Source organism: Mangifera indica, chromosome 10 (assembly GCF_011075055.1).
Source record: "Mangifera indica cultivar Alphonso chromosome 10, CATAS_Mindica_2.1, whole genome shotgun sequence".
Classification (NCBI taxonomy): domain Eukaryota; kingdom Viridiplantae; phylum Streptophyta; class Magnoliopsida; order Sapindales; family Anacardiaceae; genus Mangifera; species Mangifera indica.
This window is the reverse complement of record NC_058146.1, coordinates 2,841,121-2,869,103: the sequence shown is the minus strand read 5'-3', so window position 1 is coordinate 2,869,103 and position 27,983 is coordinate 2,841,121. Positions and strand designations below refer to the sequence as shown.

The following is a 27,983-nucleotide window of genomic DNA, read 5'->3' as shown; positions in this document are numbered from 1 at the left end:
TAGTATTTGTTTTATTCATGAAAAAACTAACTATTGCAAGTCATTTATATATTCAGGGTAAAACTCATATAAAAAGAATCTGAGTATAGGCTGTAATTTAATAAAAGACACCAATTGGTTGAGCATAAATCAGAAATTGTTACACAGCTTCTTCAAAAGTAAATAATCCAATCCAATACAATACACCAACTTAGGAAAAAGTGGTGCTGAAATATTCATGCTTTGTGTTGAATATTGATGAAAGAAACAATCTGTTTAGGCAAATCCAAAGCACTCTCACAAGTAGGATTGAACAAATGGAACAAATGATCTTCTCCTTTGGACTCCACGATCTCCACAGCACCTCCCCATTCACTCTCCTTCAGCTTCTCAAAATAGTACCATCCCCTATCTCTGTAAAAATCCTTTTCAGCAACACAAACCAGAACCCGGGTGGCCTCCAGGCTCACCCAATTCGAGTCAGCCGCGGGATTAAACAGCGGATCATCGCACCCGGTTGTCCCAGGACACGCCAGCCGCCACAACTTCTGTGTAAATTCTATTTTCTCTGAATCATTAGCCTCTGCACCTATAGGCTCATTTCCACCAAAATATGGATGAATCAAAATGATTCCTGCGAGTTTGAGGCCCTGAAGTTTCTGTTTGCCATACCTCAAGCCCATGTGGTGTGATATATTACCGCCGCAGCGTTCACCGGCGAAATACACCTTGTCGAAATCAGCTAGAAATTTTAGCCAATCTTCTGGGCCTTCTCCGTTAGCATGAGAAGCGACCCATTTGAGAGCTGTCCATGAATCTTCATAAGCTGTAGGCAGAGGATGCTCCGGAGCTTTTCGATATTCGACTGAGACTGCGAAGATGTTGGCTTCATGGACTAGAGTGTTGAGGTAATTATGGTAGGTAATTATGGTAGATAGCAGAGAAAGGGCTCATGAAGCAAAATCCTCCGCCGTGGAAGTAAACCAGAAGAGGAAGTTTCTGGTTTTGGTTGTGGAGTTTTGGGATGTAAAGCCTTGCAGAGAGACCAGTGTCGGGAGAAAACACAACGTCTTTGGATTCAACGCTGGTTTTGGGATCAACTGAAGGGGGGGTGAAATCAGTGCCCATGAGCCTCTCCACACGGCCTTCTTTGTATACGCGAAAGAAGGGAGAGAAGTCGTGGACTGGTTCTTCTTCCATGGCTGGATCCATTTGCAAAGAGAAAAGAGCAGAAAATATGGATGCAGTAAGCACCGAAGATTGTCGGTTTGGTTTTTGCAGATGAAAGACTTGAGTTTATAAAAAATGGTCTTATGATTTTGACGGCCAAAATTAACTATTTACACCAAGATTGAAAGTAGCTGATGATATTTTGAATAGGGCAAAGGACTATTTCCCACCCAAATTTTATTGCACTATCAAAAATATATTTACCGTGTGTAAAAACTCTAAATATCTATTCTATCGCTAAATTATCTTTAAAATTATAATATTAAAATATGTAAAATTTTATCCCATTTCTCTTTAAATTTTAAAAATTAATATTTTTTCGTTATATCTCAATTTTAAAAAATAACTTTTCTCCTCTTAAATTCTTTTTTTTAATTCAAAACTTTTAACATTAATATCCATCGATAGTTAGAGATTTCAAACTTTAAACTTTACAAGATGATGCTCGTTGTTCAGAGCTCATCCTCTAAAAAATGTTGTTTTCATCTATCATAGGGCTATTATTCATCAGAGAAAATGACCAAATTTTAAGGTTAGTTTTCTAAGAGAAAAGATAAATTTTTTAAGACTTAATCCTAATTAATTTTCTAAATTTAAGAAAAAATAAAATATTATTTTAATTATTTTAATATTTATTAATAAAATAATAATTTTATCTCTTAATTTTAATAAAAAATTTGTAAATATGTTTTAATAAATCAAAATTTAAGTGAATATTTAAATTTTTTATTTATTATGAATTTATATTTATCATTTTATCCAAACTTTTGTGAGAACTAGTCTTTGGCCTCTAGATTAGTGTGACCTTTAAATGATGACATGAATGATACGATCGAATGACCAATATGACGAAGACCGGCCCAATATTTCCGTACCAAGTTTACTAAGCCATGTACCGAGTCTTTGAATAAGAGAACCAACTTTTGGTTAGGCTCTGAGAGGTCTGGTATGAAAATATTGACAGAGAACAAATAAAATTGGTCACACTTTACTCGATTATTATTTAAAAAAAGGCCAAAAGACTTATTTCCCCCTAGGGTTGTTTTACGTTCTAAATTGATACATGTTAAATATTAATAATTTAAACTCTTATATATAAATAGTTAAAATTAACAAAGTCAATTAATTTCAAAAGTAAAATTGTCATTTAATTAGTAATATATTTAAAATAATAAATTTTTATCTATTCTCCTCTTTGGTTTAAAAAATTAACAATTTTTCTTTAAAATTAAACTTTAAAATATTATATTTTCTTCTGCTAAATTTATATTTCTCTAGTCTTCTCTCCCTCTAGTGGCCTTGACCCTTTCTCTAGTGCCTTGATTGTTGACAAAGATGTTTCTGATAAAGATTATTCGTCTTTATCTAAAGAGAAATAGTTTGTGTAGCACGTTTTCTTTCCCACATTCGTCTCTCGTTTGTGTCACACAAATCGTTCATGGCTTCTATCAAATCGGAGTGTGACAAAAGATAAATTTGTCAGTTTGATTCATGCAGCAAAAGACAAATCTCCATGACAGATCAGTGGACAAACACGATGAAAGGTAGAACACATATTTGTTTCTTCGATGCTCTCTCTGTGACGACATCTAATTTGGAGGAGAGAGAGATTGTCAAAGGGGGAGAGAGCGACAAAGCATGTTCCAACGATTGAAAATGGTGAGAAAGAAAAATAAACTCAATAGGTGAAAATGTTATTTTTCAAAACTTTGGATATGAGAAAATTGTTAATTATTAAATATAATATAAAAAAATAAGATAAAAATTTGTTTTTTTAAAATATTATTAGTTAAATAACAACTATACTCTTATATTTAACAGATTATGATAATTTTAATCATTAACAGATAAGAATTTAGATTTTTAATATTTAATAGATACTAATTTAAGGATTCAATAATTTTTGGATAAAAATAAGTCTTTTTGTCCAGTAGAAAATACGGATAAAATCATTTTTGAAGTATTTTATACTTGTCCATAAATTTGTTAAGAATGATAATTTCAGACAACATCCTTTATAATGCTCCCATTGGTAAGTTATACCATCCTTACAAATGGTAAAATAGATATTAATTTATTTTTAATTTAAAATTATTAATTATTTAATAATAAATATCAATTATATATAATTACGTAACCGAAATAGATACATTCAGTATAATTGGACAGCAAAAATAAATTATGATGAAACATGCCTTTCAAATAACAAAGCAAATGTTTTTATGGTTTTCAAAGATTGAGCCAACTTGATGACGACAAAAGAATTATCGGCCGGGTGAAAGATAAATATCGTTAAGGAGCTGACGACACTGCTGTACTTGCGGGGGGGCATCTGCTGCGAGACTGCCATCATTCAAATTGAAACTGCTGTAGGAGAACCTACATCTTTTGAATCGGCCATATTGGTCTTACGTTGGTAGGATATCGCCAATATACTAATGTTGGGTGATAAAAAGGCCACCATTGACGCGAATGACCTCCACCCCTAAATAGTAGTGCAAATTGCCCAGGTCTTTCAAGGAGAATTTGGTGGACAACTCTGCAATGAAGATCTTGAGACAAGCATCATTATTCATTCCCAGTCGAGATTCAGTCATAACGTAGACTGGAAAATACGTGATGGAGCAGTTTGAGAACTGGTGAAAAGACAGGCATCAACTTAAGAATTCCGAAAGCTATAGTCTAATAAAAACAGTGCGCAGAGCTAGATACCAAGCGTTGGGTGCTTCTTTAAGGCCGTATAAGGATTTGCAGATCCTGAAAACTTGAGAAGGATGATTAGAGCCGATAAAGCTCGGGGGTTGAGCCATGTATATTTCATCGGACAAGGATGGAAAAACATTGTTGATAGCCAAGATAGTCTGAATTGTGATCGGTTTGACAGCTAGAGTAAAAGTCTCCGAACAATCAACACCTGTTTGTTGAGGAAAGTCTTTGACAACAAACCAGGCCTCGTAGCGAGATATTGTACCATTGGAATTCTTCTTTCTCGGGAAAATCCACTCACACCTGACTCCCTGCTTGTGTTTCGCTAGAGGAACGAGTTCCCATGTGCCATTCTAGGTGAGGACATTAAGATCTTTAGATAGTGCAGCATGCCAAAGAGGATCACTGAGTGTTTGAGACACAGATATGGGTTCTTCGGGGGCCGGAAGCCGGTGTTTAGTGGTAACAGTGAAGCTATTTAGGTTTGTAAATATTTTTAAGGATCTCATAACCATGATGCGCGTGTGAACAGGAGGTGGCAGGATTGGGCACTTTGATGTGACGACACAGGCGATGAATCTAAACAGGGAAGCGACAAGGTTGAAGGAGTAGAGGCGGGGAGGACGATGGAATCCTCTGCAGGCGATTTCAGTTTAGGATCCTGCAATTCACCATGAATTGGATTCATGAGCAGCCACATCTCATCACCTTCGTTCTCACCGCCCCGTCTACGGTCATACTTTCGGTAATTGATTCGATTTGGTTGATCTAAACAAGTTTTTCTGCTGCTTAGTTGCTTCATTACAGTTTCTTTTCACACATTATGCACATTTTCTTCCAAGATTGATTCCCTAATTCCAAGAGATTAAAGTAAATTTCAGAGCTCAATCATGGATTGTAATTATTTCATCAATATCAGAGACTCACTACTCTTATTACAACAGCGAGATCTTGACGAAAACCCGTTAACCTTGTTTGATAAATGAAACAAACTTATTGGTTAACCCCACACCCTTTTCATATTTGGGATCGTGAAAATGGAAGCAGTGTTCTTCCCCATGATTTTCAACCAGCTCAACTTTTCCTCTTCATCCACTTTTCTTCACATCTTCACATTAATCTTTCCCCGGGATCCTCAAATGATCTTTCTCCGCCACAAGTATCAGCACTCTCTCACACCCAAGCTCAGCCAGATCCTCTGCAGGCGGTTTCATGCTCGGATCCTGCAACCCACTGTTACTTGGATTCATACACAGCCACATCTCATCATCTTCCGTTCCACCGAAATACGGATGAACCAAAATCACACCATCTACTTTCACACCCGCTAACCCGATTGATCGACTCGGAAAGTCAGAGTATGCGAAATATTTCCTCCAGCGCTATCACAGCCGATAAAAACTTTGCTGAAGTCGGCGCTGTGGTTCAACCAAGGGTCAAGTCCGTTTCCACCTACGTGCGACGCCGCCCGGCGGAGAGCAGCCCATGAGTCTTTGTAACAAGCAGGAATGGGTCGGGCTGGGAAGAGTCCGTACTCAACGGAGATGACTATTACGCCGGCTTGGGATGAAACGGTGCTGCAGAAGTTATGGTACTGCGGAGAAAAGGCAGAGAGCATGGAGAAGCCGCCGCTGTGGACGTAGAGTAAGAGAGGGAACTTTTGGGTGGGGGCTTGTGAGTTGAGGGATGAAAATACGGGCGGACACAAGAGGTTCAGAGGAGATGGTGACGTCTTTGGTACAAACTCCGGTGATGGGGTCATCGGTGGGCGAGATCTTGTCCCAGTGTGGACGGAACAACTCGATGCGACCATCCTTGCAAACTCGGAAGAAGTGAAACTCTTTGGCGATGTCGGAATTGGTTGATGCCATTGATTTGGGAGATGGCATTGGTTGATGCCATTGACACCAGTTTAACGTTGTTGAAGATATCACTGACAAGTTTTAAAGGATCTATTGTGAGTTCTAAAGTCGCAAGAAATTGTCAGCAAATTCTAAGACTACCAAAGAGGTTATTGTAAAAATTTACAATGGTTGAATATATTCAATGATCCCTTATAATGATCATTAAAGAGGCCTTAGACATGATAACCAATTATTGGTTTGATTTGATACTGTTCATGAAATTATTAGTCAATTTTTTATTGTAAATAAAAAAATTTAGTTAAATTTTTTAATCAACTTTGATAAAAAAACGACAGAATGGGTGTAGCTTTTGGACTGTATTACCAAGATTGCTTGGACAGCATCGAAATGTGCTGGCTCCCGCACACTCAAGTCTCACTCAAAAAAACCTGTCCAAGACCTGCAGATGGTTCATTTCTTATGGAATCTTATAAAAGAAGTCGTGCCATAAGCTACGATTTTTTTCATTTTTGTAACATTTAGAGTTTAAAATAAATTCAGTAACTAGGAAAAAGAAAGAGAAATACTTGTATTCAGATAAGGGGTTCAGAAAGCTCCATTTCATTCGAAGTCTGTTGGAGTGAATGAGGCTTGTGGATTCCCACAAAGTCTATTCCAAGCCATTGCCATGGCCAGCACACATATCTAGGTCTATTTCGGCCTCTTGAGTCTTCTGTTGTTTCATATTCTTCAAGTTGTCGGCTGAGCTCCTCAACTCTTTCCCTCAGCCTAGATGCTCTCATATCTGCCAACCTCAATGATTTCTCAGCCGCATCTCTTGCTGCCATAGCAGCAGCAGCTGTTTCTTCTTTGAATTTCAGCTTCTTCTCTGATTCCGACAAAGCCTGTTTCACCTCTTCTAGTTCTTGTTTAAGTGCTGACAACTGCATGGTACAGCAGAAACCATAATGTATAGTGGAAATACTCAGAACTTCTATGCAAATACCTACTGATACACGGGGAGAAAAAGGAAAATATCAAAGAGGTCATTTATTGCATAATATAGCTGGGTAACATCAAGCTGTCATGTGTGGCATCTAAAATGCCTTTGTGCCGACAGAACAATAGCCCTTCTTCAAAGTAACATTTTGCTGATGGAACTAGAGAGACTGGCTTGGATAGTCAACTAACAGAAAATTATTACAAGCTTTATACAAATTTCCTATCTACACTTCATATTTCTACCAGATCACATTTCTCCTTTATTCTCCTAATTCTACAGTATGCAGTAGAATTCTAGTATAAAACAAAATCCACTTGTTTGTTCAACAAAGATTACCTTTACCATTCTGGCAATGGAACTTAGTTTACTTCTTTAGTACAAATATTAACCAATTATATTACTGAATGGTAATAATACTGTCGAAAAAGTTATACAAGGCTGGATTCAAGCCGAGCCGAGCTCGGCTCGCAGCCAGCTCGAGCTCGGCTCAGTTCATATATCGGCGGCTCGAGCTCGGCTAAGGCCGGCTCATTTCGGGCTCGAGTTCGGTTCGGTTCGGCTCATTTTTCGTTATCAAAACGACATCATTTTTAATATATATTAGTCAAAACGACATCGTTTTGTATAAAAAATTTTTATAAAAAATCTACTGAGCCAGCTCGAGCTCGGCCAAGCCCAGCTCGTTTCGGGCTCGACTGAACCGAGCTCGAGCTCGAGCTGACTCGGCTCGAGTCCAGCCCTACAATTACTTATAGAAGTTAGCATCAATAAACACTCATCAGTGACTACTCAGTTTACCTTTATATAATAAGTACGGAAAAGCAACAACACAGAAAGTATCTTTCGCAGGTCTAACAGGAGCATTCCAGCCAACTTAGCAAGCATACCTGTGACACAAACTCTTGTTCAACACCTTTGCCTGCATCAGCCTCTTGCTCAGCTGCTGCTTTCCATCTGGTAATCTCTTCTTCAGCAGCAGCAATGTCCAGCATAAGCCCCTCAACCTTCATAGAGATAGGACAAATCATTCGCAAGGTAATAAAAATTTCATAGTTCTCTAATTAGTAGACCATTCAACAAATGGTTTCACATAATACTTATCATTTACTAGATATTACCTAGTAATCAATCAACACCGACTTAGAAAAGAATTAATATTACATTATTGAACAACATCTGACAAGATATATTACTGACATTTTCATTTGCCACTCTCTCCTTCTCTTCGAGTTCCTCTATTCGTCGCATTTTATGGCTGAGTTCCTTGGCCTGAGACTCTACACGCTCTTTAAGTAAGTCTGACTCTGCCCTTAAAATATTAAAGTGGTAACCCAAACAGAATAATATCTGGTCAGGGAATGTTGAATGTGCATAAGTGTTTTGAGATATTTGCAGCTTCATGAGTTTGTGAACAGCAGAAAGTACCTTAATTCTTCCACAGAATGCTGTAGTCCAATGATCTCCAGTTGAGATTCCTTCACAATATTCTCCAAAGCACCGGCCTGAGTAAATGCATTGAGACCTTGTTAAGGAAAAATTAATGCTAAGAAAAAGAATTCAAGCAACAAAAGGAAAAGCACACGTCATATATCAAGTCTAAGAAAAACTCACCAAAGTGTATATTTCATCCTCCTCTGTCTCCATAACAGCTTTATTATGCGAAGCTGCAACCTTACCATCTAGCAGCTTACTGAACTTAAAATCTATCCCAGATTCTCTTAAACCATTCTCTGCTACCTGAAACAACTCATTTGTTTTTGAAGATGTATCTACCGTGAATCTTTTTGACAAAGCACTCCTGAGCAATGAACCAATATGTTCTTTCTCTTTAATCAATCGACCTACTGTTTCTTTTAAATTCTTCAATTCAAGATTCTTGTCCTCTACCAAATCCCTTGTCTTCTCACCCACTATTCTCGTTAACTGATATATAGACTCCATTCCTGCTAATGAAGCTCGTATGTTCTCTTCCATATCAGTTTCTTGCGGTAGAAATAAAGACTCAGATAACTCTGATTGATCCAAATTACCATCATCAACAAACTTGATCACAGCATAAACCTGGTCATGAATTTTGGATACATAATTCAACTGATCAACCAACAAAGGCCTCTGAGATTCCATTTTAGTTTCCAAATTCCTCAACTTATCATCACATTCACCCAGTAACTGCCTCAGCTCCAAACCATGATTTTCAAACTCCACAATCTTCTCTTCTTTTTCTTTCACACTCTTCTCCAAACCCTCAATAACATTGTTCTTCTTTGCAACTTCCTCTCTCAATCCACTAATGGTGGCTTCAAGTTCCGAAACCTCAATGGCAATCTCGAAATTTCTCTGCTCCATCTGTTCTCTCACATCATTCCTAGACTTTGCAGTCGAATCAATTTGTCTAACAAGCTCTTCAACAATCTCGTTCGTTCTCTTTATCACCCCGTAAGCAACGGCCGGCAATCCAGTATATTTCTGCGACCTGGGCAATCCACCGGCCGAGAAATTCTTAAAATGACTAACTTTTCCCGATATTTTATCAATTGCTGTCACTAGCATATGAGCCGAATTCTCAATTTCCGATTTTAATCCATCTTTTGCTCTCGTCATTTCATCTAACTGCTTCAAAATCTCCTCTTTCGCATTATTAGCTTCGGCGATTTTGGCCGATAACTTCTCATTCGATCTCGTAACCTCCTCCTTCTCGCGCAAAGCTTCGTCTCTCTGTCTCGCGAACTCGTCTCGCCGCTTGATTGACTCGTGAGCTAAAGCCTTCAACCGATTGAATTTCTCACTCAATTCAGACGTCAAATTCTCCGCTGCCTGTCGCGCTTGCCTCTCTCGATTTAACTCCGCGAGCACTTCACGATATCTCTCAACAGAAACCTCCTCTTCAGACGAATCTCTCACATTGATCTCTTCTTCCACGTCACTCAGCACCGCATCGCCGTCCTCATCAGCGGCCGTCGCCATAATCCAAAATCCCCGAACTTCTAAATCACTCTCAAATCAATCACACAACGACAAATTCAACGAGTAGAATCTATTTGACTTGTAACGTACGGAACACAAATCACTAATCCACTCCCCCAATGTTTGAAGGCAAATTAAGTTTTCTCAAGAAATTTGAATTTGGGAAGATCGTATTCGTACCGTGAAGAAGACGGAGCGACCAAGCGAAGCAGAACAAACAACAACGATAATTGGCAACCAGTCTTTCTCGCTGTGTCTTTTCGTTCCAAAATAAAAATCTAAAAATTAATAAGGTGATGTTCACTGTAGCGCGGGAGGTTACGCAATAATCACCGATGGTAGCCACGTGGAGTTGTTATAATTAATTAATATTAATAATATTAATAGACGGCGATGATGCAGGAGACCAGAGATTTCTTAGTGAGGAGTGTAATACGGATTCGGGCACCATAGGTGGATATGAGTCCAAATTCTCATACAGATAGAAAAAGCGAAAGCTGACGTCATATCTTACAGATTAAATCACTTTTCTACCCAATATTTGGTCCAAAAATCCCTTTTCATCTTTTTCACAATATAAATCACATTTTCTCTCCATTAAGGAAGAATTTATGTTAAAAAGCAAAATCGTCATTTTCATTTTCTAAATAAAAAAAAAAAAGACATAAGTCAACCAAAGGAAAGGTTAGGAGTTTTGGAAAAATAAAAAACAAAAATAATAATTGAAGTGAAATTAAGATGGTTGACGGCAAAAGAAAACTGATGGGAGAAAAAAATCAATGAGACAAATGAGTAATAGTGATGGTTAACATAAAGATATTGAATTAAAGGAAATGAGATGAATATATGAAGCTTTGATGATCGATAAATATCTTAGTTTTTAATATTATTTATAGGGACATCACGCCCCAACTACATATAACTTTTGTTGAGCAATTACACTTTTTATACATTCGATCTCTTTCTCTGTAAAAGATCTTAAAGGGTATTTAATGATTATGTATATTTGACTTATAAATATAGAGATTATTGTTGATTTACTTGTTAAAAAGTGATATTTAGAGCACTGATGTGTATAAAGTCCCTTATTCAAGAGCCTTGATTTGTAGCCTTAAGGAAGTAATTTATATTATAGGTTCAAACATAGCAACTTGAGGCACCTAGCTTCTTGTATTCAAATGAGATGTTACTATGGAGTGATGAAGTAGAAATATACACATGATAATTGGTTTCTCTATTAGTTTCACATATGACATGTTAGGGTACGTTCGAGACTTAAAAAAAAACAATTCATATTTAATAAAAAGTGGGTAAAGTAAAAATATATAAACGTGATAGATTATATTTTAATACAAACTAATTAATTTTGTGTAATACGAGTTTTAATCTTTACACTTTTTTCATTAACTATGAGACGAGGACTCCGATAAAAAGAGAAAAAAAAAACAAAGAAATAACTTAAATAAAAAATAGTTTATCATTAGCCCCGGGTAACTTGAATATCGAAAAAAAAGTAACTATATATAAGAGATTATAAATTTAAATCTTCTCTTATGGTGTATAATTCGTTATTAGATTTGAGATTTATCATATTTAATCATGATATATATTTTACTCAAACATGATTTCTCATAAAAAAAAAATAACGGGAGAAAAATAAAAAATTTATATCTAATAAATTAAATTTCTGCAGCCTGTAGGTAATAAAGTGAAATTACTAATCGTATTTAATTTAAGATGTGCACATAGTTTTATATTTAATTATATATTTAAATAATTAATTCAAGATAATATAGTAATTATAATTTTAAATTACGCATAAATGAACTATTATGGTAACAGAATAACAGATTGATACAGAAATTATTCTTTATCATATATAAATGCATATCATCACTCATAAATTCATAATTTACATGACAGTGTCATGGCAAAGGTTGATCCGACTGATTTAACTTTTCAATACGACATCGTTTTTGTTTCAGAGTTATGTTTCCTTGTGCTGATAGCAGATTACAAGATTTATGAATCAAAAACCAAAGCAAACACGAACAGAGACAAGTGAACTTGTAATGGTCTTTAATTTGTTAAAACGAGGATTTATTTTTTCATTATTTTAAAATTTTTCTTTTTTTCTCAGTTGATTTAAAATCTATTTATGGATTAAATGAAAAAGCTTGAGTAAAAGGGGTAAAGAGGCTGCTGAAAATCTGAGCTAAAACATGCCTTTTTGAGCTTTTCCAATCCATGGCGGAAGATCTCTGTTCCTTCACCAAGGTCTGTTTATATTATTTTCTTAAGGTTTATTTATTGTTTTTATTTCTAGTTTATTATAATTTGGGTTCACATGTTGGTGCTGTGATCTGGGTTTGGAATGTTATAACAATTTGTTTCTGTTCTTGTTTCCTGTGTTTTCGGGTTTCTTAATTCGAACGCAAGCAAACCCAGATTTCCATTTATTCATGATTTTTGTATAGGTTGAAATTTATTACAGCTTCGTTAATTAATTTTTTTATTTATATTTAATGTGATTAATGAAAGCTTTAAGAATTTAATGATATGGTTAATAATTTGTTACTATTTTTTCCATGTGGGTAATTCTTGGATTTACAGGATACTTTTATTTTAAAGTCTACTAAGAAGTCTCCGCTCGTTTTGAGGATGATTGTCTTGATGTTCGTAATGGTATGTGGTGTGTATATATGCTCAATTTGTATAAAGCAAATCAGCACCCGCACCAATACTGAATTTTTGAATGTTCAAGTCATTGATAGACCTTGTCCAGTGCCTTATATTGAGCCATGGGAAATTCCTTACGTGCATTACCCAGAGCCGAAAATTTTTAGCAGGTAGATATTGGTTTTATTTCTCCTTAATTTAGTTTAGATGATCTTGTGTTTAATGTGGTTTCTATGTGTGTTGTTAGGGCTGAGTGTAAATGCAATCCTGTACAGTATTTCGCCATTCTGTCAATGCAGCGATCAGGCAGTGGATGGTTTGAGACGTTACTAAATAATCATACTAATATTAGCTCGAATGGGGAGATTTTCTCAGTTAAAGTAAGGAGGAGTAATATCTCATCAATTTTTGAGACTTTGGATAAAATTTATAATCTAGATTGGTTTACAAGTGCTTCTAAGAATGAGTGCACTGCAGCGGTTGGCTTGAAGTGGATGCTTAATCAGGTGAGAATGCCATTTCAAATGCTCTTTACGTTTTAGCTTTCTGTGTTGTCCCTTAGTTTGTTGGTTGAAAACACAGCATTTTTACAGGTAGCATATCTTTAAGAGATATCTATACCTTTATAAAATCTTATGTATTCTTATTGACAAAAACAAAAGCATGATATCGATTTCACCTATTACTTTATATATGATTATGGTATATATGTAGTAATTGCTTCATACTTTGTAACATCATTAGTCTTCAAATATGTAGTGGCTCGAAAGGTTTTGAACTTTGAATGTTAGGATTCTTGTAATTTCTTCTTTGGTTTTGTGGTGATTGTAGAAGTTACAGCAGGAAAAAGTTGATTTAGATTTCAATTTGAAAATTGAATATATCAGTCTTTAGGGAAGAATACTATTCTTGCTAGTTTTGATTTTGGGTTTCCGTAATTTTACTGGATAATGGTGCATAATCAGCATACTTTTTCATGGTACATGTCTATTGGTACTGCTGTCATTTTGGAAAGTTATTTTTTTGAAGTGCTTTGCAGTACAGCATTATCGAGAGATGCTGCTAACCAGTTTCCAAAAACTTCATAGTGTGAACAAAGTTCCATTCTTGTTGTGATGTGAACACAATGGCTTGAGAGTGTATTGAACCCATGATATGACTATGGTTTATGCATTCTCTGGATAAATATTGGCAAAGATTTACTCCAGTAGATATTGGCTAGCCAAGTCCCAACTTTCTATTTGGAAAGGATGTACAAATGAATAATGTTGGAGAATTAGTAAATGAACAGAGAATTAGGGCTTCTTGAGAACAGTAGAATAGAATAAGGAAAAATTAAATGAGGTCCTAAAAACCATTTGCAATTAGGAGGGACTTAGACAGATCAGATTAGTCACTTATAGTGGAGGTGGGCAACTCTATTTTAGAAGATTAGCTTCCTGTTGGCTCGATTGGGACACTAGGTAAATCTTAAATCACACTACTAAGGTGGAAGATTTCTTTACATATGATAAAGCTACTTAATTTTCATTGTGTTTTTTATGCCTTTAGCTAAAAACATCTTTTTCAAGACTTGACTGCCTTATCCACAAGGTCCTACTGTAATGCTGTGGTGGTTTATAAAATCTTTTTGATGTAAGCTTATCAACAGAAGGAATGAGAGCTTGTTTTTCACTTTTCAGTTAATCATAGTTGACAATATGAGCATGTAAGATTATATCATAGGGATTTTCATTTGCTAAGTACTTAAAACTACTCATCCCTGTCTTTAATGCTAATTTTGGATATTGTGTCAACTGGTTTTCAACTGCATAGGTTGGTAGCAGTTAATAACTACATCTTCCGCATGAAAATAACTGTGATGGGGATGTTCCAATTGGCTTACTTTACTCTTTATGGTAGTCCTAAATGAGATGTTGGCTGTATGAACTTGGAACTTGCACAAAACAGCATTTTTGAGCAACTCCTTACCTATGCAGGGGCTACTGCAGCACCATGACGAAATAGTAGAGTACTTTAGGACTCGGGGTGTTTCAGCTATATTTCTCTTCCGAAGAAATCTTTTGAGCAGGATGATTTCAGTACTTGCAAATTCTCATGATCGAGATGCAAAGCTATTAAATGGGACCCACAAATCACATGTTCATTCACCCCATGAGGTCTTTCCCTCTTGCTGTGTCTCTTTCTCTTTCTGGCATTCTACTTATACATATGGTTTTCAACTTATATAGCGGTTTCAGGCCAAGATACTTGCAAAATACAAGCCTTTAATCAATACAACACTATTGATACGCAATCTGAAGCAAGCAGAAGACACACAAGCCAAAGCTTTGGGGTATTTCAAGAGCACTCGGCATATAATCCTTTACTATGAAGATGTACTAAAAAATTGCACTGTAAGCCAAACTGATTGCTACAAGAAGCTCTTTTTTCTTTTCATTGAAATATAAGTTACTGAGATATTCAACACCATTTTTCTTTCAGAAATTGGTAGATGTTCAAGAATTTCTAAAGGTTCCCCGAAGAGAATTAAGGAGTCGGCAAGTCAAGATACACAAAGAGGCATTATCCAACTATGTCGAAAATTGGGATGTTGTCCAAAAGGCACTAGAAGGAACTCGGTACCAGGGCTTCCTACACGGGGAGTACCGAAAGTAGAACACTTGAAGCCACCTAAATAGCTGAGGTTTTCTTCTTCTGTACTCTTTTCTAGCAGGACCCAACAGGAAACCACCCTGTTGAAATTTTGGCTGCGGCATGTCCATTTTCTTTCAACTTTGCTTTTTCCTTGCAATTAATTGATTCTCTTTTTTTTCATTCTCATTGTTTTCAAGCTAGCCATTGGTCAAAAAAATAACCCATTGACCTATACTTTATTATACTAACCGTTGATCAAAGTTGAAGGATAAGAAATTGTCAAATGCCTCAATTTTTTGCACCATCTTATAAGGCCATTCAGACGTCTTGCCTAATAATAATTCTCCATGTTTCGTTGTGGTTCACAGAACTAAGAGCAAATTGCACTAAAAGTGCTTGGTAGTTTGAATAGCCAAGAAGAGATTTTATGCATAAGAGTAAGTGTTCAAATCATTTTTTATAATAAGATTAAATTTTAAATTTATTTATACAATAATTATGAATACGATCGATTATTTAAAATAGATTTTGGTTTATATATTATACTAAAAACGAATACCAAATTTAATAAAATTATGTATATTTATTTTAAATATATAAATATATATATGTATTTATAAATAATTATTTGATTAAATAATTTTAAATTAAAAATAAAATAATATATAGTAACGTGACAGTATTTATAAACACACGTAAATAAGTGGACACGGTATACCCCATAAAAGGCATATTTATCACAAATGTGGCAATCGCAAGCACACGACGCCCACGCGGTCGCAGCACAGACGTCAGGGCTTGTTCAAAGCTCAAAGCGGCAGTGTTGACGAGGACCACCAACGGTACACAAGGAAATGTAGGCTCCACACGGCTAGTCAGCTAGATGCCCAGGCTTTGACTGAACCACTTTATCAACCCGTCAAATGCTTCGGATCCGATCTAATAAAGCACCCTGTGCCACAGATTTAATCAGCTAAAAGTAACGGTCAAGATTGCATTTAGACATACACCTGCGACACACGATTACATCTTAAGAAAATAGAAACCTTAAATTAAATTGGCATTCGGCACAATGAGATTGGGACCAAGTTTTATTTTAATGTACGGTGGTGAAATTAATTTGTATAAGTGTAAATTACTATTTTCCACCCAAGGTTTGGGGGGAGTCTTTCTAGCCTTCGAACTTCTAACTCCACCCAATATCTAATCTCACTAACAAGAAAAATGTCTATGCAAATTTGTGTTTTTTTTTTGTAACGAAAAATCTCATTTAAACCAAATCTTTTTTTAGAATTAAACCAATTATACTAAATAAGACAAACTCTTAATCTAGTGATTTGAACTTATATTCTCTTATATATAGAGTTTATTCTTTTGTTATTTAAATTACTCTCCAAAAGTTACACAAAGTATTCATAATTATTTCATTTTTTAAAATCACATTCACACCTTTTCGATGTAATTTCTTCCAAATTTGTAATGTGATTCTACAATTGATTTTTTTTTTTTTAATTTTAAGCAGAGAAATAACATTTTAACCCCTTATTGTAATTTTAAATTTTAACATAATTGAGTTTGGGTGTTAGTTTGTAGTTTAAGAATTTAAGGTATGCAAATTTGTGATTCTCCAAAATATTAGGAGGATGTAATAATTCACTCTATATAATTATATACATTTAACATAAGAGAATAGTATTGGTGCTTTAATCATGTATCAACTTGATAGAGATATATATATTTTTTTAAGTAAAAGTGAATGCTGGGAATTTATAGGTGTATGAATTGGAGAAGTGAAAAGGAAACAAGCCTAATATCCATTATAAATAAAATAAATAAATTGGATAATTATATTTTAGGATCCAACTAATTATATTAAGTATAATAAATTATAGATTTGACAATGAATTTTATAATTATTAAATAATAAATTAAATTAAAATTTTAATATATCGTTAGAGTTAAAATTTGGTATCACTAAATATTTGAAAAAAGGAAGAACATGAAACTAAATAATCAAGTAGTATGATTATATATATAAAATATATATATATATAATTTTATATCTAAATAATGATATGTTATTATATAATTAAATAGTTTTAAATTTGAAATAAAAAAAATATTTAACCATATAATTTCATATAATTATTTATTTATATAATTTTATTAATAATTAAAACACTAATTTTAATATTAAATTAGATATTATAGTAATATATTATTATTTAGTTAAATAATATATAAATTAAAGATAAAATTGTCTCGTGATATATCTTCTTGAATATATCATTGAATACTAAAAATTGGAATTAATGTAACGCCAGTAAAAGGAAGGTTGAATCAGGACCGTACACGTAAGTGACGGACGTGGGAGGATCACCGTACCCGAGGCCTTAAACCCCAAACAACCGCATGGCAGGGTAAAACTCAACCCAGATCCCACAGCCCTCACCCTCTCAGCCTCCCTTCCTTTAAAACCTTAACACAAACTCATTTGTTAACTCTCTCTTCCACCTCTCTCTCTTTCTTTTCTTTGTGTCTGTTGCTCGGAATAACAGAGCCTGGAACAAAACAAATCCACAAAGTTTAAAAAGGGAAGAGGGAGAGAGTGGAATCTTTTGTCTAATCGAATCAAAATCACGTCACATCAATCAGATCAGCGATGTCAAAGGCCACCGGCAGCGGTGATGATGTGAACACTACATCAGAAACAACGGCAGCTACAGGAGCTGCTGCAACAGCTGGTGGTGGTGGAGCTTCCCCCGGAGCACCAACAATGGGACCGGCGCAACAACAGCAGCAGCAACAGCAGGCTCGGCCTTACCAGTGGATCCCACTGCATCATCATCAACATCCTCAGCAATGGATGGGGATGGGAATGATCCCCTATTCGGCGGCGACGATGGCCATGATGCAGCAACAGATGTTGATGTATCCGCCGCACTACATGGCGGCTTACGGCGGTGGCCATCAGTATTATCAGCAACAACAACACCATTATCAAAATGGGAAGCATGGTAATAATGGCAATAATAATAACCATAAACAAAACGGATTTATCAATGGTAATAATACTAATGATGAGACTAAGACGATTTGGATCGGCGACTTGTTTCATTGGATGGACGAGACTTATCTTCATAATTGTTTTTCTCACACCGGCCAGGTCAAATTAGCTTTTTATGAATCTTATGTTCTATTTATATGCTACTGAATGACGGTTCATTAATTTTTATAAATGGGTGTGTTTTTGGAGTTATTGTTGATAATGACAACATGTTAGGATGAATAGAGGGTTTTGGATTAGTTGGATCTAGGTTCATTTTAGGCTTCTAAGTCAATTAATGTAGTGGGTTTTAGTTCTTAATTCAATTTGAGCAATATGACGTGTGCACATTTTTGGTACACAATTTGTGAATATAGATAATGTGTAATCACGTAATTGAGTATTATTTTATCTTTAATTCAAATTCACTCAATCATATGATGATACATCATCTGTGCGCACAAATTGTGTATCAAAAGTACGTATATATAATTTTATTGATTCTGTTTTTATGGTGTTTATTTTTGGTTTTTGTTAACTATGTGGTGGATATTTGGTTAAATTGCTTTTATATGGAAAAGCACATGAATTGTGTAGTTTTGGATACTAACATAGTAGTTTTAGATAGTGTTGTTTGCAATGTAGAATAATTTTATTGAAAGTGAATGGATTAGTAAACCACAACCACCTTGAAAATTTTAATCTCCTTTTGCTCCACCAAATCCTAAATAAAGTGTAAACACACAATAATATGTTTTGTGCAATCATGATGGATTTGATTCTTGCATAAGCTAATGGCATTTTGGCTAATAGTATTCAACTTCACAACTTTTGACTTGAAATTGAGCTCTTCATATAAACCTTTCAACCAGATTGCTTCTTTGGTTGCCTCAATAATTGCAACGTACTGAAGTTCAATGGTACACAATAGAAGCGAAACCAATTATTGATCTTCTTCGGTCAACATCCTTTGCATAATTGTCATTGACGAAATTGGAAATAAAGTCTTTAGTCTTTCCTTCGCTTTTCCTAAAAACAACTCCAACGTCAATGGTGCCCCTCATCCATTTGAGAGTTTCCCAGTGAATTCTCCCCAAACTAATTATAAACCTATTAACCACATGCACAACATATGACAATTCTGGCCATAGAAGCATAGATGATAAAATATATTATACTTCCCAATGAATTTGAGTATGGAGCCTGTGCCATTTTTTTTCTCTTCAATTGTATGAGGACATTGGCATATGGACAATTTAAATTGATACTCAAAAGGAGTTTGTACATGTTTAGATAAGTTCATGTTGAATTTTTTCAAAACTTTCTATGCATAATCCTTTTGAGTAACCGTTAGAGTGTCGAGCTTCTTGTTTCTTTGAATAACCATTCCAAGAATTCATTTAATAGTGCCTAAAGCCTTCATTTTAAAGTTCAGGCTATTACTCTTGAAATTTTCAATTTCAACCTTGTCCTTACATGCCACTAAATAGCCCACAAAGTAGATGAAAACAATCTTGTCAATTTTCTTCATGTAGAGGCAACTAGTTTCTTTTAAAACCATCAAAGATCATGAAGCTATCAAAATATTTTTGATGTGGTGATTGCTTCAAAAAATACAATGATTTCCTTGAAAGGCATACCTTTTCAGAATCTCCATTCACATTGTACCCTTTAGTTGTCCCATCGTGATCTCCACTTCTAGATCCCCATGGAGGAATGTTGTTTCAATGGCAAGTTGCTCCAACTCATTGTCAAGTTGCTCCAACTCAATGTCAAGTTGGACAACTAAAGTCAACAACATTTGAATGGTTGTCAAATTTTTGGTATAATCCACTCCTTCAATTTGGGTGAACCCTTTAGTAACTAAACTAGCTTTGTATCCAACTGGTTCCACTCCTAAAATGCCTAGTTTTGTGTTGTCAATCAATTTTTGTTTAATAACTCTCCCACCCATTGGTTTGTTGACTATTTACCAAGTCTCATTCCTCACTAATAAGTCATACTCCTCATCCATAGCTTTTTCCCATAGATGACTATTAGCACTTGTTCTGGCCTCCTCATAGGACCTTAGATCGTCTTCCAATTTTGCTTCAATTTGCAAGGTGTAAGCCACATAATCAACATATACAAGTCTATTAGGTGGCCTAATAGATCTCTTGGTATAGTCCCTTGCTAGCTGATAGTTCCCTAGGCCATGGTTGTCAAATTGTGGTGTTCATCTCCATCATCATTTACAACAAGTTTTGGCACCTCCTCTTTGACCTGTTCTTTCTTCATATACTTCATGCTCAAGTGCATTTCATTTATTTTGAAACTTGGGTAACAGACTCAAGTTTGTCTTCCAACTCCACCATAGATGATGTGCTACCATTTGGACTACTTTCTTCCTTAGAACCTTTCACCTTAAGAAATTTTTCTTCCTTGAAAATAACATCACAACTGATAATGCATTTCTTTGAGATTGGATTCCAACACTTGTATCCTTTGACACCATTTGGGTAGCCAAGGAAAATGCATTTCCAGGCTTTTGGATGTAACTTTTCATCTTTAGAATGCACAAAGATTGTAAAGCTAAAAACTCTTAGGTTCTTCTTTTAGCTAAATGCCTAGACCAAAGCTCTGTTGGTGTTTTAAAGCCAATTGCTAAAGAAGGGACTCAATTTATCAACTAGACAACAGTGTGAACTACCTCTTCCCATAGTTGAACTGGCAATTCGGAGTGTGACAACATACTTCTTACTCTTTTCAAAATGGTTCTTTTCATGTGTTTCGCTAAACCATTTGGCTGAGGACCTTTCCTAATTGTTTTGTGTCTCAAGATACCATGTTCTTTGCAAAAAGCCATCAAATTTCTTGTTTACATAATTAAAACCATTATTAGTTATAAGCTTCTTAACCTTTTTCCTTGTCTAAGTTTCTGCTAACACTTTCTAACTTTTAAGATTTTGAAATGGTTCATCTTTAGATTACAAAAAATACGCCCACACTCTCCTAGAATAGTCATCTACAATGCTCATATAATACCTACGACCCCAAATGATGGAAATCTCAAAGAACCCCAAGTATTCGGATGTACATAGTCTTAAAAGAGCTTTAGAATGATGCACTGCAATTCCAAACTTCACACGGTACATCTTTTCATAAACACAATGATCACAAAAGGTCAATTTATCCACTCTGTCTCCATATAGCAACCCTTGTTTGCTTAATTTAGTCAAGCCCTTCTGACTGATATATGCTAAACTTCTTTGCCAAAGTGTTCCTTTTCCTTGTGCTTCAGGTGATGAGACTATTGCAATACCTTCTATGGCACAACCATAATCTGTGGGTATGATTATTGTAATTACTTTGATTGAGTAGATTAATAAGTTGATAATTGAAATTCAACAATCAGGAAACTGGCCGGTCTGATTGGTTAGGCAATTACCTTAATCTAACACATCAGTCCTGATAGGTTGAATGTTCTAGTGCATTTTACAACATCATGCAACCGTTCCCTGGGTTAGCAAACCTTATTCCCTTTAGTTTTGTTGTCATATAAAAAGCTTTTGAAATGGAATTATTCTGCTGGTTTGACCTAGCTTATTGGAGAAAGTCATTTGTCATTGCACATTTGAGCTCAGATGGAATGCGTCTATTTTCAGGGAAGGATGTTTTTATGGATGAGAGAGGCTATCTTGTGTTGCCTAGTGTAACTTGTTCACTCAGTGGGCCTCCACTGAACCTACTAGAAATGGTTTTGGCTCTGGATAAAAATGAAAAAAAAAAAAAAAAGGTTGGGATAGTTAGAAATTCAAATTCCTGCAAGCTCAGTGCCTTAAGATATTAGATTGAGGTTCGCCAATAGTATGATCTAAAATTACAAGTTTAATACAATGTCCTCAGTCTTAATGCTTTGATCTCTTTTGTTATTGCATCATAATTGTGTCTTTTGTTTTCTTTTAACTGAAAATAAGTTCATGATTTGCACACTCATCAACTTATCATGCATCAGTGTAACATCAATCATATTGCTAGCCTGTGGGTATTTTTTATCAGAAAAGAGATGCTTGATTGTTCCTTTTGTCCGTTTAGGTTTACCTAAAGAGAGAGAATTATTGTTTTTCCCATTTCCCTGATAGAGTTTTGCTTTTTGATGTGCAGGTATCAAATGTTAAAGTTATACGCAATAAGCATACTGGCCTGTCAGAGGGGTATGGATTTGTTGAATTTTTTACGCGTGCAGCAGCTGAAAAAGTTGTGCAGAGCTATAACGGTTCTGTGATGCCAAACACTGAGCAGCCATTTCGTCTTAATTGGGCAACCTTTGCAGGTGAAAGGCGAATAGATTCTGGTTCTGATGTATCCATATTTGTAGGAGATTTGGCTTCAGATGTTACTGATGGCATTTTGCTGGAGACTTTTTCTAGCAAATATCCATCTGTGAAAGGAGCAAAAGTTATCATTGACTCAAACACTGGCCGTCCAAAAGGTTATGGTTTTGTGAGGTTTGGTGATGAACATGAGAGATCAAGGGCCATGACTGAAATGAATGGGGTGTATTGTTCAAGTAGGCCCATGCGCATAGACATTGCAACCCCCAAAAAGGCTTCTGGATATCAACAACAGTATTCCTCACAAGGTATGCTGCAATGCTCATAGCTTTATAAATGCTTGTTGAACTAGGAGACTTTGTGGTAGCTTTTGGTTCCTATTAAGTTCTGGTCTGGAGTTGAATTATTAGTCTAGGTGTTTATAACGAATTAAATCACTCTTTAACAGTAGTTTTTATGTTGTGATTGGTCATTTTGCAAATATATGGTTTGTTGCCTAAAAATGTAACAAAAAAAGAACCCATAATACTGTATGTTATTGTTAGCCTTGTGGATTCTCACTGTTCCACTTACAATCGTCTTCTCTTATACTAGGCTTACTAAAAATTATCAAATTCCCTTCCTAACCAGGTGAATGTTCACCAATGAGTAAGCTTAGAATGATCCTGTGCACACGTGGAATTCATTTTTGTGAAAGAATGTTCTCCCATGGTCTTGCACCTGCTGAGCAGTCCTTTTTTAAAAGCTCCTGTGGGACAGTCAATGCATGACACAATTTTTTGAGCAGTGATTTTAACTACTAAGTCTGTTGCTGCACTGTATAAAAACCTTCATCCATCTTTATTTCGTCTAAATTTATGTTTTGATGCCATTCATAGTTTTGGTCTCTTGAATTGTTGGTTTCTTTGGAGAAGTTCATTTACTATTGTTTATTATTACACTAATGACTGCTAAGCTTGTTATCATTGAAAGCTGTATCTCTCTATGTATGATTATTAATTTGATAATTTTGTTTTATTTTCTTTTAATTAGCTCTTGTTTTGGCTGGTGGACATGCATCAAATGGGGCTAGGGTCCAGGGTTCTCAATCTGATGGCGAGTCAAATAATGTGACTGTGAGTCCAGTTCTCTTGTCATGTGCTAATCATCCTTAAGCCTACATATTTCATTTACCTTTAATATATGTTCGTTGCAGATATTTGTGGGGGCTCTTGATTCTGATGTCTCTGATGAGGATCTGAGGGAGCCTTTTTCTCAGTTTGGTGAAATTGTCTCTGTGAAAATACCAGTTGGTAAAGGATGTGGATTTGTTCAATTTGCAAACAGGTACCTTGGTTTACCACATTGAAATTATGTCCAGTAGAAGTATAATTACAATTATTGAGGAAATAATTACTCATGAAATTGGTTGATTACATTGCTTTATTGGGAGAATGATTATATTTGATGTTAGTTACTAATGTTGGGAGGATCTCTGTGTATGTGATTGTTGGTAAAAGTGGTTGTTTAACTTTTTCATACTGATCCCTGTTTGTTGTCTCTGCTAACAGAAAGGATGCTGAGGATGCATTGCAAAAGTTACAAGGGACAGTTATAGGCAAGCAAACCGTTCGTCTTTCTTGGGGTCGCAATCCTGGGAACAAGCAGGTAAATTTGGTCAAATTAAAGCGCATGTTTATAATTAAGTGATTATCTCCTTTTGCCCTCTCATAAGTCACTTTTCTTCAATTTGGGGTTTGCTCTTGTTTTCTGCGTTCAAGTTTACATGAATGGCATGTTCTTAGTGGTGCATGATGTAATGGTGTATGTGGACATGTTGATGTAATGATTGTAGTTGCACCTTACTATGTTTTGAGTTATTCCATGGATCAAGATTTTTAAGTTGTTATTACTCTCTGCAATTACTATTCGATTTATTTCCTCAATTGTAACTGGGCTCAAAATTTTAGCTAATGTCTGACAAATTATGTTTCACTATTGTGAGAAGAGCTATTAAAGCCTAAATGATCTCCCTCCCCTCCCGTTTTTCCTCCTTCGTTCATTATCAGGTTGTCGTCCTATTTAATTTTTCCCTCTTGAATTTTGTGGCTTTTGGCAGTGGAGACCAGATTCTCATAACCACTGGAATAATGGGGCACATTATGGAGGTCACTACTATGGTGGGAATGGATATGCCATGCCGCCTAATGAAGATCCAAGCATGTATGCTGCTGCAACTGCCGTTCCTGGTGCTTCTTAAGAGGGGTATGGGTATTTCCAAAATTATGCACTCTGAACTTGCATGAATGCCCTATAATGTAGCCCATAAAATTAAAGTAGGGTTGGTTTAGCTGCCCCGAACGTAGTTAAATCTGTAGTTTGCAGAATTTTATAGTTGGAATAATTTAATATTGTGGAGGTTTGTTTAGATTTGTACTATTATTATTTTATGATTTTTTGGGGGTATGCGAGAGAGGGATTCTTACAAAGTGAGAAACTTTGTTCAAGTTTTTTTTGTTCTGAACTATAACTCGAGGAAGAACGCATAAAACTTCAAAGGTTTTGAATATTTTTCATTTTTGTCTCTGTTTAGGTAAAATTTTTGGAATAGTAGTGATTAAGATGTCTTGACCATTTGCCTCTGTGTTACTTTATTATATTACATTTGATGGATTGCATTTTTTTGCCATGTCAATAGAATTATACTGAAGGATCTTTCATCAATCTGTGTCATGGGAAAATGCTAAGCAACTTAGTAGTGCACTAGATGTTGCTGTATATTTTGTTTCAGTCTCTGCATATTACTAGCTTTTGCTGTATTAGCTTAATTAGCTTATTGAATGAAAGCTAGTTTGATGCTTCCAGATGAAAACAACCGTGAGTCTATGCTTTCATAGAATTTTGAAGGATGGATTGAGATTGTTTAGTAATATCGAATGATGTTACAGCAATGCGGTCTTCTTCTTTTAGCATCTTTTACAGAGTACCAGAACGGCCAATAATTTCCATTGAAAGTAAAATCCCCCATTGATAATTGCCAGTTGTTCAACACAAGTGGATCCTTTCATCTCTCTTTAAGTAACAAAACGAACAATAACATACAGCTCATAAATCATCTAGTCCAGCGTTTCTGCCTATGTCAATGGCTTAACTTGTTTCTAGTCTCTGTCCAATTGGTCTGAGTGAAAGGCAACCTTGTATCTGTTTCAGTTGTTGAAATCAATATAAGAAAGCGAGCTAATAGAAGGGCTTTATTACTTCAAAAGCAATGTTAAATGCACACTTTTTGCCTAATTTTTATGTGATAAAGTGGCCAATCAAATTCCATCGTATTAGCAAAATTTTACTCTTCTTTAATTATATGGCTCTTAATCAAGTTGTCCTATGATCCTATCTAAGTAAAATTGGAATCGATTGGTTCCATAAAATTAGGCGTGAAACCTATCTGTGTTAGGTTGGCTCTGGATAGAAGTCGAAACTGAAGGACAGCTGCCTGTGATTCTAGCTCGGATCCCCTTTTTTTTTTAATCTCCCCAGCATCAACCGCATAGACCGAGCTCTATGGTACAGTTGTCTAATTGCCATTGCCCCCCTAGCAATAGCTGAAAGTTTTTTGCATCCGATTAACATTTAATAAGTAATTAAGGCCCATACTTAGCTGAGCGTGGATTTATAGAGGCTCCTTTTCTTTCAATTTATTCCTTTTTCCTATCGACGACTCTTACTTCAATTCCATTAGTTTCCCTCTAATGGAGATGGAGGTTGTGATGCCAGTTCCTGCCGTGGACTTCATTTTCGACAGCACTTGTTCTTCGCCTTACATCACCGCCTCTTCAACTCCTCAACGTTTTGGCAACTTCTTCTTAGCTGCCGCTCAACAACATTACAACGATGAAGATGAAGATTTTGAGTTTAACTTCAGCGGTCAACTCAACCGAACTTCTCTGTCTGCTGATGAGCTCTTCGACAGCGGCAAGATTCGACCTCTTAAGCCATCGAGTCATTACCAATCTGAATCGAGAATTGCTACTGTTTCTCAGAAAATGGAAGATCCTGAAGTAGAAAATATGCAGGAATTACAGCGACAATGGAGCAGAGAAAGGGTTTCGATTTTAAGTTGTTCTCGTAAAGGAACTCGATCTTTGTCTCCTGTGAAAGTCACTGACATAATTTACGAGCAAGATGATGAGATTTCACCAACCGCGAAGATGATTTCTTCCGCGACGGATAATAACAACAACAACAACAACTATTCAATTAAATCTTATGCAGCTTCAATCCTTTCCGCCATTTCATTTTCAAAGAGTTACAAAATGTGGAAGCTCAAGGATTTCTTACTGTTCAGAAGTGCTTCAGAGAGAAGAGCCACAGGCCTGAATCCTCTGAGAAAGTATTCAGTTTTGTCCAAGACTATTAACAAAGAGCCAGAGGATGTGAAGAATGCGATCTTCTGGTCAACTGATAGCTCTGGTTCAATTTCTCGGCGGAGAGGGCTGGTATCGGCTCACGAGTTACATTACACAGCGAACCGGGCGGTGTCGGAGGAGTCGAAGAGGAAGACTTTTTTGCCATACAAGCAAGGTTTGTTGGGATGCTTAGGCTTTTTTGGCACGGCCCGCGGAGCCACGGCAGGCTACTGTAATGCCCCGTGCCAAAGCCTTGGAATAGTGTCGGCAGGTCGATTTAATACAAATCGGAAAAAATTATTAAAAAATTAAAAATTAAAGTATTATTATTGGTTGACATAAGGTCCAAGAAGTCATGAATGAAGCCTTCCTCATCTGGGGGATCGACCCACAGTCCACAAAACCTGGTGTGCAAGACATTTGCAGAGGTGTTGGGTCTTTGGCGCATGGATGATTCAGATTTCTACATCTCTCTCTTTGATGAATATAATTTCATATGATTCTTTTTGATAATATATACACATGTTTTGGCGTTAATTATATATATGTAAGTATATTTGTGCCTTTTATGGTGTCTCTGTCTATGAAATGGACCCAAGCTGTAAGAAAATTGTATTATTGATAAGAGAGGTGATTTGGGTGATAAAATGGTAGAATTTTAAGATGAAGAATTTGTTTGGATTTAAATTTTTTTGACCGACACATCAAGATAATATTTTTAATTCTTTTAGTTTAGTAATTATAAATCCGTTACTGAATTATATCGAATTTAAACTTATACTCATATATGAAATTCACTTTTTTACCATGTTTAATCTCCCAAGTGGGGACACAGTGTTTTTACAAAGCTCTTTCCCTAATTTGAATGGTTTATTGGGAGGTTTCCCAGATGGAAAGATTGGTAAGACTCTAAATGCATGGAGAATTATATCACAAAGGGTTTGAAAAGAAAGACAGAGAGGGAACGGCATAAAATATAATGATAAGGGTGTGGATTAATTATGAGAATGATGAGATTAAAACAGTATAAAGTTGGTTTGAGTAATTGGTGGTAGGAGGGGGATTTTATTTGAGAATCAAATGGGAACAAACAGGTAATCCAACAATAAACAAATATTACAGCCAGCTGCTGCATTTTTTTTGCCAAATGAAGGAGGGCTCCTGTTTTGTTTTCAAAAGTAATTTAGCTTTAAGCAT

The 27,983-nt window shown here is 35.7% G+C and overlaps 4 protein-coding genes and 1 pseudogene across 8 annotated transcripts; 3 read left to right on the top strand and 2 right to left on the bottom strand.

Moving 5' to 3' along the window:
* Positions 1-96: 96 nt before the first annotated feature.
* On the bottom strand, positions 97-1,305 carry LOC123227373 (annotated as a pseudogene).
* A 3,475-nt stretch (positions 1,306-4,780) lies between these two features.
* LOC123227603 (paramyosin-like) lies at positions 4,781-9,994 on the bottom strand. 3 transcript variants are annotated; one of them, XR_006504548.1, is made up of 7 exons: positions 8,374-9,994; positions 8,188-8,264; positions 7,960-8,071; positions 7,650-7,766; positions 6,347-6,703; positions 6,144-6,219; positions 4,781-5,848 (listed from the first exon to the last, which is right to left on the bottom strand). XR_006504548.1 is itself a non-coding variant. In XM_044652662.1 (6 exons), exons 1-5 carry the CDS (start codon positions 9,724-9,726, stop codon positions 6,353-6,355), a joined length of 2,010 nt encoding a protein of 669 aa, XP_044508597.1. In that variant the 5' UTR covers positions 9,727-9,994; the 3' UTR covers positions 4,781-5,848; positions 6,347-6,352. The 3 variants fall into 3 exon arrangements, 1 of the variants encoding a protein (XP_044508597.1); XR_006504549.1 differs by having other exon boundaries at positions 6,144-6,208; XM_044652662.1 differs by lacking the exon at positions 6,144-6,219.
* Positions 9,995-11,655: 1,661 nt separating this feature from the next.
* LOC123227602 (nodulation protein H-like) lies at positions 11,656-15,346 on the top strand. 3 transcript variants are annotated; one of them, XM_044652660.1, is made up of 7 exons: positions 11,656-11,795; positions 11,867-12,003; positions 12,340-12,575; positions 12,653-12,911; positions 14,385-14,564; positions 14,637-14,801; positions 14,890-15,346. In XM_044652660.1, the coding sequence occupies exons 2-7, from the start codon at positions 11,974-11,976 to the stop codon at positions 15,061-15,063; spliced, it is 1,044 nt and encodes a 347-aa protein (XP_044508595.1). In that variant the 5' UTR covers positions 11,656-11,795; positions 11,867-11,973; the 3' UTR covers positions 15,064-15,346. The 3 variants fall into 3 exon arrangements, with proteins under 3 accessions (XP_044508595.1, XP_044508594.1, XP_044508596.1); XM_044652659.1 differs by having other exon boundaries at positions 11,656-12,003; XM_044652661.1 differs by having other exon boundaries at positions 11,659-12,003; positions 14,646-14,801.
* A 2,108-nt stretch (positions 15,347-17,454) lies between these two features.
* Positions 17,455-25,014, top strand: LOC123227600 (polyadenylate-binding protein RBP47-like). Its single transcript, XM_044652657.1, has 6 exons — positions 17,455-18,208; positions 22,232-22,709; positions 23,434-23,516; positions 23,597-23,727; positions 23,952-24,048; positions 24,500-25,014. Exons 1-6 carry the CDS (start codon positions 17,705-17,707, stop codon positions 24,638-24,640), a joined length of 1,434 nt encoding a protein of 477 aa, XP_044508592.1. The 5' UTR covers positions 17,455-17,704; the 3' UTR covers positions 24,641-25,014.
* A 143-nt stretch (positions 25,015-25,157) lies between these two features.
* LOC123227601 lies at positions 25,158-27,450 on the top strand. Its single transcript, XM_044652658.1, has one exon. It carries the CDS (start codon positions 26,130-26,132, stop codon positions 27,096-27,098), a length of 969 nt encoding a protein of 322 aa, XP_044508593.1. The 5' UTR covers positions 25,158-26,129; the 3' UTR covers positions 27,099-27,450.
* The last annotated feature ends 533 nt before the right edge of the window (positions 27,451-27,983 follow it).